We start from the raw sequence: 19255 nt of genomic DNA, 5'->3' as shown, positions 1-19255 counted from the left end.
AAAAAAATTCAAGGTACTGCACTTTTAGTTTCACAGTTTGTATCGCACTGGTCCTATAACCCCGGGATTTCTTTGCTAATATTTATTAAATCAGTGGAAATCGGTAAATACTTCAGAGGTTTTGTGAAGCTTATGGCATCTGTGGCAATGATTAACTTTCAGACTGGTAAAATGTCTTAGGTCAGGGAGGAATTTTTTTAATCGAGGAATCTTTTTTAAAGATATGGAATATTTCAGATATGCAATGTCACCAGCAAAGGTAACATCATGCTCTTAAGGAAATACAAAAGCAGACTCCCAACTGAGCACTGCCTTCAGGACTATTGGTTTTCAGGTACTCTCAAAATGCCCTGCACTGTCAGAGCTTAGAAGTCTGACTGTGGCCAGATCTGATTTTGACATTTTTTGGAGGTACAGTTTTGCAAGTGGATCGATGTCGATTTCCCTTCCCCCCTTAGACCCCAAATCCTGCTCCTCTGCTTTAACCCTGGGAGTCAGAGAGAACTCCTGCAGGCTGTGGGAGGGCAGGTCACAAACAGCCATACAAAGGCACAACTCATTGCCCTACTGTCATCGGGGGTCTCTGTTAAACCTGCTGCCATCTCATAAAATCAAAAGAAAAGCTTCAGTGAGTCTGGTTTTCGTCCTGCCGTCCCTAAGCCCAGAGTGAGTATGAGGGCCATTTAACACAGTAAATTTTTCTAGTGTGTTACAATTACAGAAACATCTGTTATGAATATCGGCTTGCTAAACCACTGAATAAAATTCATAGACTGTTCAGTAGTTGCAAGACTGCTCGATTACTTACCTGTATTGAGGCTGTCTTGTGGCGGAACATTGTAATTCATTGGAAACACACAGGAATACTACTACCAGAAATAATTTTTACTCTGCATCTTATGATGGTTTACTGTGCAGAAATAGCATGGGTCCTGCACATGGGTCCTGCACATGGGTCACAACAACGCCATGCAGCGCTACAGGCTTGGGGCAGAGTGGCTCAAAAGCTGCCCGGCAGAAAAGGACCTGGGGGTGTTGTTTGACAGCCGGCTGAATATAAGCCGGCAGCGTGCCCAGGTGGCCAAGAAGGCCATTGGCATCCTGGCCTGTATCAGGAATAGTGTGGTGAGCAGGACTAGGGAAGTGATCAGTGTCCAGAGAAGGGCTATAAAGCTGGTGAGGGGTCTGGAGGACAAGTCTTATGAGGAACGACTGAGGGAACTGGGGTGGTTTAGCCTGGAGAAGAGGAGGCTGAGGGGAGACCTTATCACTCTCTCCAACTACCTGAAAGGAGGTTGTAGAGAGGTGGGGGCCGACGTCTTCTCCCTGGTGACAAGGGATAGGACGAGGGGAAATGGGTTCAAGTTGTGTCAGACGATGTTTAAATTAGATATTAGGAAAAACATTTTTCACTGAAACGGTTATTAAACATTGGAACAGGCTGCCCAGGGAGGTGGTGGATTTGCCATCCCTGGAGGTGTTTGAGAAAAGGGTAGATGTGGTACTCGGGGACATGGTTTAGAGGTGGTTTTGTCAGGGCAGGTTGATGGTTGGACTTGATGATCTTAATGGTCCCTTCAAACCTCAGCAATTTTATGATTCTATGATTCCATTTGTTTATCTGTGTCACACTTCTACATGGTTAAAATAGTTTTTTTCCAGTTGCTAATATTATTTGATCGCGCAGAAGCCCTAAATTGTGGGATAAGAATTAAAAAATAGTCATACAGTCTACAAATATATTCAGCAACCTAATATTCTTACATAGATGCTTTTTGCTTTGGAAAATTTTCTCAGAGCTGGACAGTATTTTTAGTTTCCCATACTAACTGCTGAAAATCTACGTCTAAGGCATCCTGTTCACTGCCCTTCGATGCAACTTGCAGATGAAAAAAGACAACTCTGCATAAATAGCATGTTTTTATCTTTATGTCTTCTATTACACCTTATGTTTGCTTCTAGAGAGGACTTGCCATTTTTTTATATATTATTTTATTTAATTATCATGATATTTTATTTTTAACCATACTTTTAAAGAAAAATTTGAGGTATCAGTAAGAATCCAGTTTTGAGACCAGATGTGCTAGAAATGCAAACATACAGGTTTTGATAGATAAGATCAGACCATGGTCCATCTAATCTAATAATCCTTCTGACAGAAAGTAGATGATTCAGAGGAAGTTGCCAGAAATTTCATGAGAGACAAATAGAGGGTAATCTGTCAGCCACCTTAAGTCTTCTCAGAATTCCGTAGTACTTTGAGGTAATTCTAAACCCTAAATCATAAGGTTTCAACTTTCTTTGAAAATATATTAGCATTAACTATTACAAATCTGGAGCTCATGAATAGCAAAAATTTGACAAATATGAAAAAAGAGATAGTGTGAGAATTACTGAAAACTGCAAATCTCTGAACCATTGAAAGATTATTTACTTTATAAGCAGATGAGAGAATTTAGGTGTGTGTGTGAAAATGACATAACATAATGAACAGCCAATACTTTTACGGTCCTTTTGATCCTTCAGAAAGTCTTGTATTGTGGCATAAATGTTACAAAACTAATTTTACAAAACTGTTTGAAATAAGAGAATAGTCCTAGCATGCTGCCTATTTGTCAGGTATTTGGATGAGAGGAATGTTAACTTGCCCTGTTAAAGTTTCAGGAAGTGTTAATATAGTATATACCCGTCAGATGATTTGATGACTTATGCTATCACCAAGAAAATTAATTACCATTTCATGAAAGGTGAATATTTAACTTCACAGAAAACATTTTGAACTCATGTTTATATTAGCTGATGAATGAAATCCTACTTCACATAATACCATTAATCTAAGACAAAAGAAGAAGCAGCAACATATGTATTTCTGCAAATTTATGTTTTTTCTTTTCTTTTCTTTCTAGACAACTATTACGGCACTCCGAAGCCTCCCGCAGAACCAGCTCCATTGCTGTTAAATGTAACAGATCAGATCCTCCCAGGTGCCACTCCCGGGGCTGAAGGCAAACGTAAAAGGAATAAGTCTGTGAGCAATATGGAGAAGACAGGTATTGAACCACCGGAGGAAGAAGAGGAAGAAAGACCTGTGGTCAATGGAAATGACGTGACAGTAACACCAGGTCTGTTCTTCCTTCTTACTTTTCAATGCGTTTCTGTTATTCAGAGTCCTCAATTACCTCCTTCTGCAGTGAGAATATGCATGTTCAGGTAAGGATGTTCTTGCAAGACCGAAAGCCAGGAATCCTAATAATAGAAATTCTCTGAAGCCAAAACCAAATTATTTAACCTCCATTTTGGGGAGCCATCTCACTTACCTCAGCTACTGTAAAGATATCTGTCCCTGAACTAATCCCTTTCAGCCCTCTTTATACTCCAAAGAGAAAAATACCTACTTTCTGAATACAGTTCATGTGACCTGTTTTAGATTTCTGGGTTAGGAAATCATTCACAAGTGCCTATTTCTTTCCATTGACTATAGAGGGAGTCTAGAGAACTGTAATTTGGTCAAATGAACCTAGTCTCTGTGTTACAGGTCTCCTTCTTCTCACATGGTGATACTCACAAGAGACTTCACTACATTATGAAGTGAACTTTTGTAAATTGTTATGAAATCTTAGCAATATTTTGGAAGAGTAAAGTTGTCATCACATTAACGAATTTGTAGCAGTGCTGACGAAACTCAGTTGGCAATACTGTAAGGAAGGACCCTTTTCAGCAATCTTCCAGAGCCTGCCTAAAGCTGATAAAGGTTTCAGATGTCTAGTCCTAAAAGGCAGCTGTTGTTTTACCCCTTGGATCATAGTTCTTCAGAAAAAAAGGGGCTCCAGATACTGCCTGGTATCTTGAGTGGAGCACTCCAGCCTTTTCCCGAGCAGGTAGTCAGCTTCCCCTTCAATGCTTCAGCAAATCATCATTTTATAGTACTTAATCATTTTTATTCTGAAATACCATTTAAGAAATTATTTTTTGTTGTTGTTCAGTTAGGAAATTAAAGAGTTCGGACTTGTGAATGTCTCTGAGAAATAACTCTGTGAATACTTTTTGGTGAACTTAGACATCCAGAGACAAATTATTGAAGTAGAATTTTGTAGTGACAATCATACAGATGAGAAGATAAAACGGAATATTGCAAGTTCTCTAAACGTATAGGTTAATGTGAAACAAAAATTCTATTACCTGATCTTCTAAGCATTGTAAAAAGGATTTTCATAGTGCAGATTGGATATATACTTTTTTTCTCCTACTGCATTAGAAAGTACGTTGAATTGAATGTCTACTCATCAAGGATGTATTTGCCACATGCTTTTCTGTAGTTGTTGCCTAACGTTACATGTAAGGGCAAATGCCTGTGCAGAATCCATCCCGTGTACAAGGGGGATGGCAGGGAGCGGTGGGGTGAGAGTGGATCTCGTTCTCCCCTCTCGCCTTGCACAGGGCTGCAGCATTACTCCCAGGCTGTTGCCATCACGTGTTATACGAGCCTTGCTCATCCCTTCCACACAACATTGCATCTGTCGGCAATGCTCCGACGGTAGTGCCTTTCCTACACAGCTAAGCAGAAAAGGATGAAGCCCAGAAATCCTTACATTAAACAACAGCACTGGCTCTGTTGCCAGGATACTTCCACAGCGAAGAGGCAAAGGCAGGATTTGGTCTCTGATGTGTATTGTAGAAATCATTAGAAAGATCATTCTTTGCAGTTATTCAAAACGTGCCACATAGCAGACCATTGCTGAGGAGCAATTTCCAGGGCAATATGTTTCAGCTCAAACCGGATCAAGAGGCGATGTTCACCTGCTTTTCTTCTTGCATTGTACGCCCGTAATTTGTTTCTCCCAGGCAAATTCGGTGTGAACAATGACTCGGCAGCACCCAAGAAACAGGCACTGGCATGTGCTGTGGTACAAAATGAAATACATGAACATCGGTGTAAGACAGCCCCCGTCCTCCCCCTCCTCGCCCCCACAAAGTAATTCCTGTCGGTGTGGCCAGCAGAACAAGCAGCGCCTGTGTTGGCTATCATGGTTTCATAAGCAGGGTTTTGTTGTACAGTTACACTGATTGAGGACCTTGGGGATTGTAGCGAAGCAGCTCTGTACATATGTGCTGTGTTGCCTTTGTTGGGCAGTGTAGCTCCCACAGACCCTGTTACTGCAGTCATTTTCTCTGTGAGCTGACAGAGTCTCAGCTGCTTCTAAAATGTGTGTGCATTTGTAGTCTGTGTCTCTGAACAATCGGGAAAACCAGAGTATGTTAATTTTTTTTTTAAACTCTTGGTGAGGGGAGCAATTTAGTTTTTATAAAGAAGCGACAAAGGTAGGATATTTGTTATTTCCAGTTCTTTTAGAAAGTGTATTCTATTTTAAATGCTTCACTTCTAATGGGAGTCTTTTATTAAATATAGGAGTCTTGGGACACCCAAAACATTGATATATTTTTTATAGATGCTCAGCAACTTAATGGCTTGTTAACTGCCAAAGGTATCAGAGTCTGGCAACTCAAAGGGCTGCTGTAACACCTGGGACTGCTAGGTTGAAATGTAACAGATTTAAGATGAATCTGAAGAAAACCAACCCATCCTTATCAGATCAATAAGTGACATTGGTAGTTGCAAAGATCTTTGTGCTTTTGGTCTGATTTTTCAGGCCACTTTTCAGTGTCTGTTGAAATAATCTGTGCATCTGTTGAGCTTTATTAGTAGGAATCAATTTTTCATTAATGCACTTCCACATACCTTGCTTCATAAGCCATCAAATGTCCCTCAGATAGTTGTATATGGACAGACTGGAGATCGTCAACCGTGATCCATACTTGTCTTCTTGTTAATTTGTGATGCCCAATGTGTTTATTATTTCTGATTTTTGTCACCTGTCCTCAGCCCAGAAACCAACAGGAATCCTTCTCAATTATTCAAGATAGGGCTTTGGCCATTTTAGAACGGAGCACTCTCGGCCCTTCATCATGGATCAAGTTCTCTCAGGACAAAATAGTATTAATTAGGAGACAAGATTTATCTCATCCAGCTTTAGTAAATTACACGTCTAAGTGCCTTACTTTTTGTTTGAGCTACTTGTCTCTGCTCTCTTTATATAAAGGAAGGAGAAAGAGGCAATTCCAAAGAGTAAGAGAGCATAGCTGTTTTAGATACCCATTTTAGGGGATCACCTCTATATCTGGAATGGTTAATTCAGCCTACAGATACACAGGACCCTAGAAGGCTAAATTTAAATGAAGAATCCTTCTATTTGCCAAGCAGCATATGAGAGACACAATCTAACCTGTTAAGATGGCCAAGTCTAGAGTTAGCATTGGGTTCCTCACACCTAATGCAATTGCCCACATTACTGGACTGCTGGCTGCTCTGGGTTGGGTCTCTGCCATTCACTGGTTTGAGTGAAACATCGTGCACCTGGGAAGCCTTTCCCGATGGACACTGCATTGAAATGAATGATTTCTGCAAAATTGATGCTTTGACAAAAGAGGTAAAAAGAGTCTTGGTCAAATTGCAACCTGCTTGTCAGACACTCAGTTTTCACTGCTGTTGTTGTTAGTGTTCACATAGAATTAAGTCAGTCTCCTTCACACAACCAGCATCCTGATTTGACACTGTGTTGGTCGTGTCACATTTGCTTCACGCTTCTGACTGATTAAGTGTTTATCATCCAAACTCCAGAAGAACCACTCTAACACTGAAAGAATGCTTATGTATGTGCATTATTCTGACATTACTTGAGCAATGATAAGTTGCACCCAGAGAATGAAAGTTCTGGCAGGCTCAAATTAATTGAGGGATAAGATATGACATAAAGTTTCAAAATGATCATTCCATGCCTTAGATTGATCATGAAGCAAAAGGCTAGTGTCCCAATGCTGTCAATCACCACGTGAGGTGCAGTAGTCCCAGGCTGCAGGTTGAGCATATTCTTTTATTATTACACAGCAAAGACAGCCAGAGGCATGAAAATAACACACACGGCATCCAAGAGCCATAAGATTAAAAAAAATATAAAAGTTGGTATCTATTGATATTTCTGTTGTAGGTGTGTTCTTTAAACTCAATTTATCACAGCTAGGTGATAAAGCTATGGCCTACAGAATACCCTATGCTCACCCACTCTCCATGTCTCCTGTTTACCTTCTCCCACATCGGCTCTTAGCTCTTACTGTGGTAGTAGTCAATCAGAACGGTGCATCCATGCAAAGCACCAATCCCCAAATATGGCTACAGCTCTGTAGGAAAAGGAGCAGCTCCAAGGCTGCAGAGTGATATTTGCACAAGAAAATAGATGCATATAGCTTGACAAACGTGAGTTAAACTACTCTTGTATCCAACAGTTATTTAAAATGGATAGGCTGTTTCCTGTGCAGAATTTAACAAATTAGTCATTGAGATACAATAAGGGTATAGAGAGCTGCAATACTTTCTTTAATAGCTGCTAAAACCACACCATAAATTACTATTTAATAATATTTCCTTTCATTTGTTCTCTGCTGATATTGCTTAGGTCATCTGAATTGGTTTTGGAAGAAAAGAATATTTTTTTAAACTTTACTGCATGAATAATCTGCAGCATTAAAATAAAGGAATAAAGTGACAAGGTCCTCTTACCTGTTTAGATGGCAAATTTCAAGAGATAGACTATAAATAACAGAAAATTAAAATGCAAGCAACAGCATTGGTGGAGGCTCAAATTCTGAGACTATCACAACATAACTACCATGGTCACCATATTGTCTAAGAGCTGTGTAGAGAATGCATCGCATCAACCAGTAATATTTTAACTGCTGGTATTTGGAGTTGGAGTACTACAGAGATGAACTTACAGTATTTAATAATAAGTAGGCATTTTTAACATACAGTTCATCTTGTTCTCAAAGTTCTTTGTATTCAACATACGCAATAACCTGGTGGTGCTTGACTGGCTCCTATTCTGTCAATTCCCAGGACACTCACTCTTGAGATACTGTGCTAAACTGCTTTTGAAAACTGGACCATGTAATCTGTTTTGTAGTGAGACAGCAGCTCTAGTAGGCTATTTCACTTGATGTAAAGTCAATAGATTGTTTTTTTAGTGACCAAAATAATTCTGGACTCATATTACGGTACAATTTTAGGATCTTTTTTTATATCATATATTGTCTGAAGATAAATATTTGTGTTCACAGTGTGTTGCTGTAGTATTTCAAACTTTCTTTGTACATCTAAGACACTGCTAGTTTTTCACCAGAAATCCTGTTTTTTTATCAAATCAAACATTATATATGAATATATATTAGCAGAAAGAAAACCAGTAAGGTGAATATCTACCTTACCTGGAGTTTGTGAATGATAGATATATGTAACAAAAGACAGGATGACACTGTAGGGCTGTATTCCAGATAAGTGTGACTAGGATGTCCATTGTCTAAAACTTAATGTTATTAAATGGCATTAGGCAATTCTACCTTATTTGCTTGGGGTTTAGTCATGATGATGCCTTCTCCATTATCAAAATAAGCTATTAAAAGATAATGATCCAATAATTAATAATGCATGAGATTGGCTTTAAAATAATTATATTTTTAAGTTGTTAAATAAGCATCAGGTTCCTTTTTTCCCCACTATATTTTTAAAGCAATCTCTGTCTTAGAAAAGCTTAGAATATTTCATCTAATCCTCAAGGCTTAATTTCACATTTTTCCTGCTATCATGCTGGCAGGGCTTTGTTAATATAGTTATTGAAAATCAAGAATCTGACTTCTTCAGACCTGTTAAAAATAAGATCTTGAGGAAGAACACATATTACAGATATTGTGGTAAAATCCTAAGACACAGCAATGTCCCACATCTGTGCTCTATCAGATCAATTGGCTGATTATTAGCCATTGCATGTGATGCACCTGTGCTCCAAATTTATTTGTTCTACTGCAGTCATACGTACCATGTGGCCTCACGTCTTGTCTTCAGTTCAATCTGTACAGCATCCTTCCTAAAGTAGAAATGTGGTCGAGGCTGCAGGTAGCCTCAGGAGCACAACTCACAGATCTGTCCATGATGCTTGAGACAGATGAGAACTTACTTTTGTTTTGCAGAGATAAGAACAAAAAGCCCAAAGAATTTATCAGCAATTACATTGTCCTGTTCTCAGGGTAAGTGGAGACCATATATCCTCTCTGCTTTGCAGAAAACTTTTACACATTTGAAAATGCTTCCCCTATCCATCCGTCTTTTCTCCTCAAGACTAAAACTACCTGTTTTTCAGTCTTTCCATACTTCCAACATTTTTCTTTTTTCTTTTTTTTTTTTTTTTTCTTTTCTGCCCTCTGGACTGCTTCCCATCTTCCTTGACATGAAATTCTCAAAACTGGGCACAGTACTAGTGGTTAAACCTAACTGTAGCCAAAGGTGGAAGGACCTGTATCCATATGCTTACTCTTCCTGCCTATTATGGCGCTTCTTTTTCCTTTCCAATAGTATTGTTATTGACTGAAGATAATAAGACATCCCTCACACATCCCCATACCTCCATTGTATTTTCGCTAGGAATTCTGCCTAGGCATTTGCTCCCCATCTTGTATTTTTACAGCTGATTTTGGCATTTTGCACCAGACCTATATTTTGGAAAGCCAAGGCAGGGGAGTGAGGGGGATTTGGGAGGCGTAGATAAGGAGGAGAGGACTTCAGCTCCTCTGGGACCCTACTGCTCTGCTGTGGGAAGCAACTAAGCAAGACTTGCACTTGCATCTCTTGCTAATTCATTTCTTCCCGCAGACAGATTCACATTTCCAAACAGCATAAAATGATTGTAATACTACGTAGATGAAGTATGAGTTAAGATTTAGCAGCCTGAGCTGCATATGGCTGTAGAGCTATAGACCATAACCCTGTTCAAGACCAGATTATTTTTTTTTTTTCCACAGCATTCTAAAAGGCTGTATGTGTCAGTGTCAAAAGTCTTTTTTTAAGATCATGAAAGCTATATCTGCCGTTTCTCCCCAAGGAGCAGCACCTGTTATTCTGTCATGAAAAGAAATAAGATTAGTTTGGCACGATTTCTTCCTGAAAAATCTTGACAATTATTTATCACCTTTGCAGAGCTTACATGTAGGTGGTTTGATTGCTGGTCCCAATGTCCTTCTAGGAATTAAAAATAGAAAGATGTGAAGTTACAGTTTCGTGTGTCTTCCTCCTCCTTTATTACAAAAAGACATAATGGCCTAATTGAGCAAGTTATTTCAAAGAGAACTTAGGTGCTCAGAAATTAAGAATATAAAACTATCTAAAAACTGAAATCATAGATACTTCACTGAAACCAGGGCTGTGTCCGTCCTTTCTAAATTTCTTTTCTCCATGAAGTCTCAAAGGTGTAGCTATCACTAGCCATGAGTCTGCTTCATTGGTTCCCTCAGTAGCCTAGGTTTCATTTCACCAAGGTCTGCCATTCAAGAATGGTTGCTCCATCTAAGTTTTGCCTGACCTGTTCTCTGCCCACTCCACTCCACATTCTTTAGCCCTGTCGCTGACATTAATTATGTTGGTCATTTAATCACAGGTAATCTTTCTGCAGTAGTGACTGAGGCAAAAGGAGCGCTTACTGCCTTGGTTTTTTGTGCATCATATATTATTAGCTTTCCTTCCTTCCCACATAGTGGAATGAGTCTGGTTTTGGTTGTCTTCTTATTGTTAATACACTTACAGAAAGTTTTCTTGTCACCTCTAATGTCCGTGACTGTATCCCATTTTCTAGACTGACTGTTCTGCTTTGCTGTTACATGCCCATGTTGTTTTTCTGTGTTCGTCCTTAACAATTTAATCTAGTTTTCACCTTTTGTACAATTCTATATCAAGTAGCAGACCACTGAAGTCATGGCTTAATCAAAATTATCTCTGATTACACTAGCTATGTTTCTCTTTCATTAGAACAACTTGTGCTTGCACTCTTAGTGCTGTTTATTTAATCTTTACCAGTTTTCCTGAACTCCCTTTCCCTTACTGTTGCTTGCTATAACATCAAATTTATTAATTCTGTGAGATTATTAAAATCTAGGTTTTTTTAAGACCATTGTTGTTAATTTTTTATTGCTTTTCTTTCTTGCTGTCCTAATCATCACAAGTTAGATCATTTCACCCAAGTTGTCTTCCACCTCCTACATGTTTCATGCAAGTATCTGCATAGCTCTGTGCTCTGGATGCACCATTAGTTCATATAAAAAATTGTCATCTTCCTGAACTTTATTGTAGACTACGTTGTTGCCTTCTTTTAAAAAAAATATTTTCTCCTTTTTTTATTAATAATTATCCACAAACTTCAATATAGTGCACATAGTATTACTCAGAGCAAGTGTATATACATTTTTGCTGATACAAACTCATATATACTTCCTTCATTCCTTACACATCTTTATGAACGTGATGTAGTAGTCTCAATCTAGTCTCTATTACACCAATCATGTACCATTTTGGTACTACTTTCCATACAGTTAATATATTGTTATGAGTTGATAGATATCATATTGATTTCTTTGATGTATACATATAGGTAAAGCAATGAGTGTATATACTTTTTTTAATTGAAAAGGACCTGTAGTCTGTAGTAAAACAGCAAGGTGAAAAGTTAAGACACAAGACAGTAGTGCTGCTGGATATGAGGCTGCCTTCTGCTCAGTCCAAACTGCTGGTCTGGAAGGACTCCTGGGACAGAACGAGACAGAACTCTGGCTTGTTTCTTAGCTCGTTATTAGTTTCTTGTTTCCGTTAGGTTTTATTGCTTTATTTTCTTTTATTGTGTTCCAGATAAAAAGCATCATCAGAGGGACCCTCGTGTAAACCCAACAGAACGTTTCTCTTTATTTCAGGACTTGCAGTTCATAGAGTATTGCTTGGAGACTTGCACCCAGTAAATTCTCCACCATTAACTTGGATATCCAAAACTTACAATAATTTTTTTTTTTTTTTGTAGAATCAAGTGAACATGAAGAGAAGAGTACAGGTGTCTCAGGTGAGGTATCTTCCACCCAACCTTGTCCTGCACCAGGATATACTCAGCCTGAAGAAGCAAAGGAGGATATGGATGTAACAAAACAGACTAAACCTGAAGAGAATGACGACTTGGGCCCGCTGCCTGATAACTGGGAAATGGCTTATACAGAGAAGGGGGAAGTCTACTTTATTGAGTGAGTCTTATTTCTTCTCTTTCTAACAGCTATATCATTCTTAACTGGATGGGGAAATGGTTTATATAGGGGAGTGGAGCATTGCATTTCTTCTCATTAAAACAGAAGGAATGTTCTGGCTGTCAAGGCTCCTGAGAGCTGGTGGCAATCCTTGCATTACTGACTTACATTGAAGCATGCTGGTTTTTAAGACAGGTAACTGGACTGCTTAGCGTTTCAATGGCAGCAATTAAAGCTGTTGTTTATTCTGCAGAAACCAGGTGTTTTGTGCTGTTCTGGTGCTCATGGGAGAGTAGCTCAGTTGCTAGGCTCTTCCTTATGTGGACAGAGGTAGAGAGGGTTGAGCTTTTTGCCAATTTAAAGAAAGGAAGATAGGCAGGCTAAAAACTAGCTAGTGAACAGTAGAAGGAGGCCATGCTATATTTAGAAACAATAAAATAAATGAGTGGACTATAAGGATAATTAGTTATGTGTAGAAATGTTTTCCTGTTGGTATGCTATACGTACCAGTTGCTACTGTTGCCTAATTAGCCAACAAATAGAATCATAGAATGGTTTAGGTTGGAATGGATCTTGAGTTCCAATGCCCCCATAGGCAGGGACACCTCCCACTAGATCAGGTTGCCCAAGGCCATGTCCAGCCTGGCCTTGAACACCTCCAGGGATGGGGCCTCAACAACCTCTCTGGGCAACCTGTTCCAGTGCCTTACCACCCTTAAAGTGAAAAACTTCTTCCTAATGTTTAATCTAAACCTGCCCTCTTCCAGTTTAAAGCCATTCCCCCTCGTCCTATCACTACATGCCCGAGTAAAAAGTCCTTCCCAAATGGATATGAAAGTTCTTTCTCCTCTAAATGCAGTCATTAATAGACTTTACCAGAATAAGAACACATCAAGGGAGTGAGTTTGTATAAGCTCATGTTCCACAAAAAAAGAGAGAAATGGAAAAACAACATCTTCATCAGCAGAACACTACTACAGAGGCATCACTAGCATTTATGTTTGCTTTAAGGAAATGCCCTAAACAATTTGGAGTGTTAGCCATTATTCTGATTATTAGTAGGTAAAAATCACATTTGGTGGTGTCAATTCTGCTTTAAGTCCCTTATTTAATATAAAATTTTATGAGTATCACATGAAGTGTAAACAAATGATAAGAATATATTTTGCTCATGTGGTTTTTCATAAACACTGGCATGACTATAGCTTCTGGCATATAAAAGGCTGAAAAGAGCAGTAACTATTAAAACATAAGTGTCTTTGCTGAAAAGGGCAAAATTATGCTTATTCTAGAAAAAGAATAATTATAGTAACTTTGCCCAAGCAAGCAGAGAAGAACTAGGATGACCTCAGGGCTAGCTCAAATCCTTGTTTCCTTCTTACTTCACTCCTAAATTTAATTTTTCTGGACATATTGAATGCTCTGACAGAGAGCAGACTGAATTATGTGGCACTTTTATTTCACTTGTCGTAACAAAAACCTCTGATACATTTTGGGGGTGGGGGACGGGGTGATGGGTAGGTCACTAACACACCAAACTGTGACAGTGGTAAATACCGCAACAGGCAATTTAATCGAAAATAAATGCGTATTTTGTAAGAAATGCAGTGAATGCAAATAGCCCTGCTGCTCTACAGAGCAGCTTTCCCACTCCACAAATTCCTTTGATGTTAGAGTTTACTTCCTTTCCTGGAAATGCTCTGGTTTACACTGCAGTTCTGACAATGCTCATCATTCACTTCCACTAAATGAATGTCATGTAAAGCAGAGAAATCAATCAGAGGTGCAGACTGGATAGAAATGCTGTTATAAGGGCTCCATGCCTTTGGGATTATATGCTTGAATAATGTAATTGCAAAAAAAATGCAATTACACATCTGTAGAAATACCAGATTATTTACTAGAATCCTAGCAGAGGAACAACTCTTTGATCGTTTGAGTTTTCACATTGCACAGTCTTCACAGGGTTAAGTAGGAATGTAATGCTGTGGGGAAGCTGTTAAATTGCCTCTTTGTTTACAAGTCACTTTGGTTAATGGCATGAAGAGACTCCATTTGCTTTCGCAAAAAAACGGAAAGATAAAAAGACAACAAAAACCTATTTGTCTAACAACATCTCCCTGAACAGTAGTAAAGATTCTACTAGATTATTAAATAATAGATGAAAAACAAACATTTTTAAAGTGTACATCATAATGGGTGGAAAAAAGTCATACTAGGCAGCAGCTTTTATTGCTTTATTTGAGGCTTATGTGAATTGTGCCTTTAAACCCTAAGGACTTCATGCAGTAAGGGATCTCAAGTTCCAGGTTGTCACAGGTATACCCAAAGGTCTTGGATTTCATGACAGCATTTCATTCATTCACCTCAAACTAACCTCTAAAATTTGTATGTGAGCTCATTTATCAAAACTGCCATCAGAGGTAAAGTGGCAGATTTACAGTGAGAGAGGGAGTGACTTCATAGGAAAAGAGATAACTGTCTGTAGACGGTATTATTTGTTTGTTAATCATTAATGGCCCAGTTAGCATTTTGAAAAGCAGGCTGGAAGGAATTTCCTCTGCCTCAAGAGAAAAAGAATCATATACTAGATTCACTGGATGATTCAGAGGACGGTTGTATTTTAGAGCATGGCTTGGTCTGTTTCTTCCTTTCTTTTCCTTTTATGACATAGGTGCATGACCTTATGTTTACCTATATTAGCATTCACAGACAGAACAGGAAGAGATCCCTTCTTACTGCATAATGCTTACCACTGTTTTTCAGGAAGAGCTACTTAAGTACATTTCTTGGGCTCTTTCCAGCCTCCCTTACGTATGAATCTGAATTTTCCAATACAGGCACACACCACACAAATAGGAGTCCATCTCCTACATTTGCTTTCATTGAGAACATATGCTAATGAGAACATGCAATAATTAAAACACTGTATATAAATTGGAATGCCACCAAAAAAACCTCCACTTCTGCTCCTTCTCTCCTATTTAAAATGGGGCTGATGAGTGTGACCTATTTTGGCATGCTTAAATAAATTTCACCACTGATTTTTAGTTTTTCCCTTTCCCGGGGCTCAGGAAATGCTTCAGTTCCCCATAACCTTCAGAGCTCACCTTGCCAGTCACTCTCAAACCACATACTAGAGACATGAGTGTCATGTTGTCCTCACAGAGTCAGCAGGTGTTGGCTCTGTCGGATCCCAGGCAACCAATGTTTGCTGTGTTGGTCCAGTGCGGTGTTGAAAGAAATACAAAAGGACCAAGATTCTCCATGCACCTGTTGTCATGTGCAGTCAGCCTTAAATGCCACCCTAGCCCAACTCTCCAACTCCATCACATACCCCATGACATTACAGGCTCTCCTGTAGAGATGGTTACACATCATGATACTTTTTTATAAAAGCCAGAATTGATTTTGCCTCTTTCTCCATCTCTCTATCCACCTATAGGCAGCAGAGCTGTCTGGAAGGGGTGTGGGAAGAGGAAGATATTAAACCAGAAAGAGCTGTAGTTCATTAAGCTGGGCTACAACTAAGTCTTGATGAATAGTCTCAAGGACATTACATAGCTCATAACAAAATCTATTTAACTCCGTACTGTTCAAAAGCACATATGATTTCCTTTGCTTATACTACATTAATAATTGTTTTGTTCGTGGAGTAAAGACTCGAATAAACTCAAACCTCTGTAATACATCTTTAAAGGATCACCTTCTTTGGCTTGTGGCGATGATTTTTAAGAGAATTTGGCCACATGAGGTTTAACAAAACACCTCTCGCACACATTCAGTCTCTTCCTACTTCAACACCTACTTCTCTGAGCAGTGTAGTCTGCATTGCTTTTTGGACTTGTTGCAATATTTTTTTCTAGTCGTTAAAGCTGCTTTTTTATGAGAGCACCATAAAAGACTACGAAACAGCTATAAAATAGGCCTCTGCCAAGGACTCTTCTCTTCACAGTAAAAAACAGCCGTTAAGTTTTTGAATACAGCTGGTGCTATTTCAGGTGTTACCTGAAAAGATGTACCACTACAAATTGGAAAAGTAAAATCTTGACCTAGTTTGTTTCTAAGAATATTGCTACTGATTTCAATGGGATCAGTATTTCTTCTTAGTAGTTTCTAAGGTAGGAAAGTCTCTTGATTGCAGGAATAACATGTTTATCCTAACATTTTGCTTACCTGAAAATCATGATATATTTAACTGCTCCTCGTTGCTCCAGCAGGAGATAAGATTCTTCACCATAAGAAAGCGTAAGTTAAGCCTGGCTACACCATTACATTTGATAACTTTATCTTTTATACTAAAGAATACTACAAGTAGTGAGGTGGACGTACACCCTTCTACCTGCTCAAGATTACTTCCATATCCTGCAGCAATTATCCAATCTCTTGTAAGCTAGCTTAGCACTATTGTGAGTGTGTCACATTGTCCGTGTATCAGTGCATAATATTGAAATTAACCATGTTTTGATCAAATGGTTATTTCTGCTACTTTAATTAAGTAGCAATTAAGACAAAGGATTTTTTTTTTCACATGCTATTTTAATACTCACTTCTGAAGGGATTCTTCTTTGGGAATCAAGCCATGTTATATCAGTATGACTTTATTGTGTGGACAATTCTGAATAATCGGGGCTCTTGTGAATATGATCGTAGATGTCCATAATTCTTTTTCCTTGTTTATATGATGTATTGAATTCTTCAGTTTTGGTCAGCATAGCAATGAGCAGATCTCTAATGCTCTTTGGACTTCAGTATGACATACAGTGGCAACAAAAAAACACCTCTCAGTTTCTTTCTCCTGAGACCACTACCTTGTCTCATGATAGATTAATTAGGAATAGGGAGATGGTAGAACTGGAAAGAATTTGGGAATGCTAAATTTTTTTCTTCTCTTGTCTTTTGATGTCATAAAGACATTCTCAGTCTGTACTAGTGGTGTATTGACACTTGCTCTCACTTGCTGGTTTTATCTACTCTGACATCCAGGTCACACTGCCAGCTCAACTCCTGTTGTCTTTCCTTACTTTCTTATTTCTTGTCTTTCCCCCAAAGATCTCTGCTGCCCTGGTCTGCAGAATTCCTCTTCCAACATCTTTCCTCTCATGTTTGTAGTGGTATTATAATTTTTCTCCTTGGTATTTATTGAACTAGAAGATTCAGCTCACCTGGCTTGCCATATAGCATTAGGTATCTAGCATAAACTGGTTGCCAAGACTCTTTCTGTGGTCAATGGAGAGAGATAAATACCTCCAAAGGCTGATACATCCTGTCCAAAGATAAGGGCAGAATTTATTTGTCTAAATGTAGGTACTTCTACTGGTAAAGGTGCCAGCAGATATCCAAGAGTTATGTCTGCAGTAGTATGTAAGTTTGTGTCAGGAGTACACTTTTGAAGTAAATCTTCCAGTTATCTCAGTGCACTGTGATTTGTTTCCCATTTCAGAGTACATCAACTGGGTTCCTTTCAGATGAAACTAAAAAGAACGTTGATCTCTAGGAGTGCGCTTAACTGTCTCCAACCCCTGAACCCTGAACTCAATCCATGAGACCAGATTTGAGTTAAAACCAATCTGAATTCCTTCTGATCTAAACCACGTCCACATCTAAATTATCAGTATCAGTAGACTGATATCAGTGAAAAACTTGGTGCTGATGACCCAGCATCCACAGCTACTACATCTTCTAAGGTGCGATGGGCTGCATGCCTATGAATTGCTTGTAATGCATTAGGTGAGCTCTTGCTGTGTATCATCTGGTTTAAATTCAAGTGAAAGAAGCTTACAAGCTGGAGGAATGCTCAGTGTGTAAGTGAAGATAACTGAGAGATTCACTTGAGAAGTGATCTCCTGAGCTAAGCCCTACTGTAGAGGCATACTAATAGCCCAAGACATCTCCATGAACCTGGAAATGTAACACAGAACCTGTCAAAACCAGCGCCCTTCTGGAGTGGCAGGTGGAGGCCATTTGGGAGATGCTGTAGCACCTCGTATGTCACTAAGAGCATATGGTTAGGTCCCCAACCCCACCAGAAGATAGGTAAGATAAATTATTTTGTGCCTCCCCCTTGAATAGAGAGGAATCATATACAATTAGCTGTGTAGTTTCTAGATGGCTGAAGTCACATGAGTTGAAGCCCATTCTATGTCAAAAATGAACTGTCTGAGTCAAAGACAGTGACTTAAATGGCAGAAATTACCGTAGGAGACTTTAGGCACTTAGATATTAAAAAAAAAACAACCCCACCTTACATAAGTATCTTCTGCTCCTGCAAATGCCTACAGGCACCATCACTGTGTTTGGGCTGAGTACGTAAGTGCTTATCTACTGCCCAAGGCCGTCTGGGATTCACAGGATAGGCACCCCCAAACCTGTGTCTCTTAAGAACCACATACTCCGAGCACACCTAACAGACTGACAGCATGAAATGCAACACAAGGTAGCAGTCAGATCTGCTGCCATTCAAACCATAGCCAGAGGGTGACTCCCTTTTCTATCTGTCCCTATTTTTTTTCCTACACGTGTGCAAGAAGTTTGGGTAGCACCCAACAAAAGACAAATTGCAAAATTGCCATTTTATTGCTCTGTTTTCCTGTGACTGTCCCCTAGACATAAATTACTTGAAAATCATTATTGTGCTATCTGAAAAGTTTTTCAGACCTACAAATCTTAGGCATACGAAAAGGAGGGAGGAGTAAGCATTTTAGAAGTCAGGTGGGCTACAGTGCACTTTGTTTTTCTCTGTCTCATATACTCCCCTTTGCTCAAGTTGTTATATTGAGGACCATCTTGAATGTAATGTATTCACAATAAAAACCCAAACAAACGCATATGTGCTGTCCCCAAATACACTGAAGCAGCACATTGGTAAACACCCATTTTGAAATGCCTTTCACAATAACGTGCAAATTACATACCTTGCAAGAGCCACAATTTAGAATAGGTTTGCAGTGTTTTCAAAAGACATTAAGGCTATTACTGTCAGTAGCTACTTTCTATGTTCCCTTCAAATATGTTTCAAGAGATTGTCTGAAGGCTTTGTTAGTACAAGAAACTTTATCTGTCAAAGTGCTTTAAACTGACAGATTGCTAACACAAATCC

General features: G+C 39.0%; 1 protein-coding gene across 1 annotated transcript in view; it reads left to right on the top strand.

The window, feature by feature from the left end:
• The window catches only part of MAGI2 (membrane associated guanylate kinase, WW and PDZ domain containing 2), a 536664-nt gene that overhangs the window by 271475 nt on the left and 245934 nt on the right, over positions 1 to 19255 (top strand). The window contains exons 4-5 of the mRNA XM_009883000.1: positions 2907 to 3122; positions 11943 to 12156. Coding sequence (XP_009881302.1) covers positions 2907 to 3122; positions 11943 to 12156 — 430 coding nt within the window. The remainder of the gene's footprint in view (positions 1 to 2906; positions 3123 to 11942; positions 12157 to 19255) is intronic.

The sequence above is a fragment of the Charadrius vociferus genome, unplaced genomic scaffold (assembly GCF_000708025.1).
Source record: "Charadrius vociferus isolate BGI_N301 unplaced genomic scaffold, ASM70802v2 scaffold32, whole genome shotgun sequence".
In the NCBI taxonomy this organism is placed as follows: domain Eukaryota; kingdom Metazoa; phylum Chordata; class Aves; order Charadriiformes; family Charadriidae; genus Charadrius; species Charadrius vociferus.
This window is presented reverse-complemented; position numbering and strand designations above follow the sequence as displayed.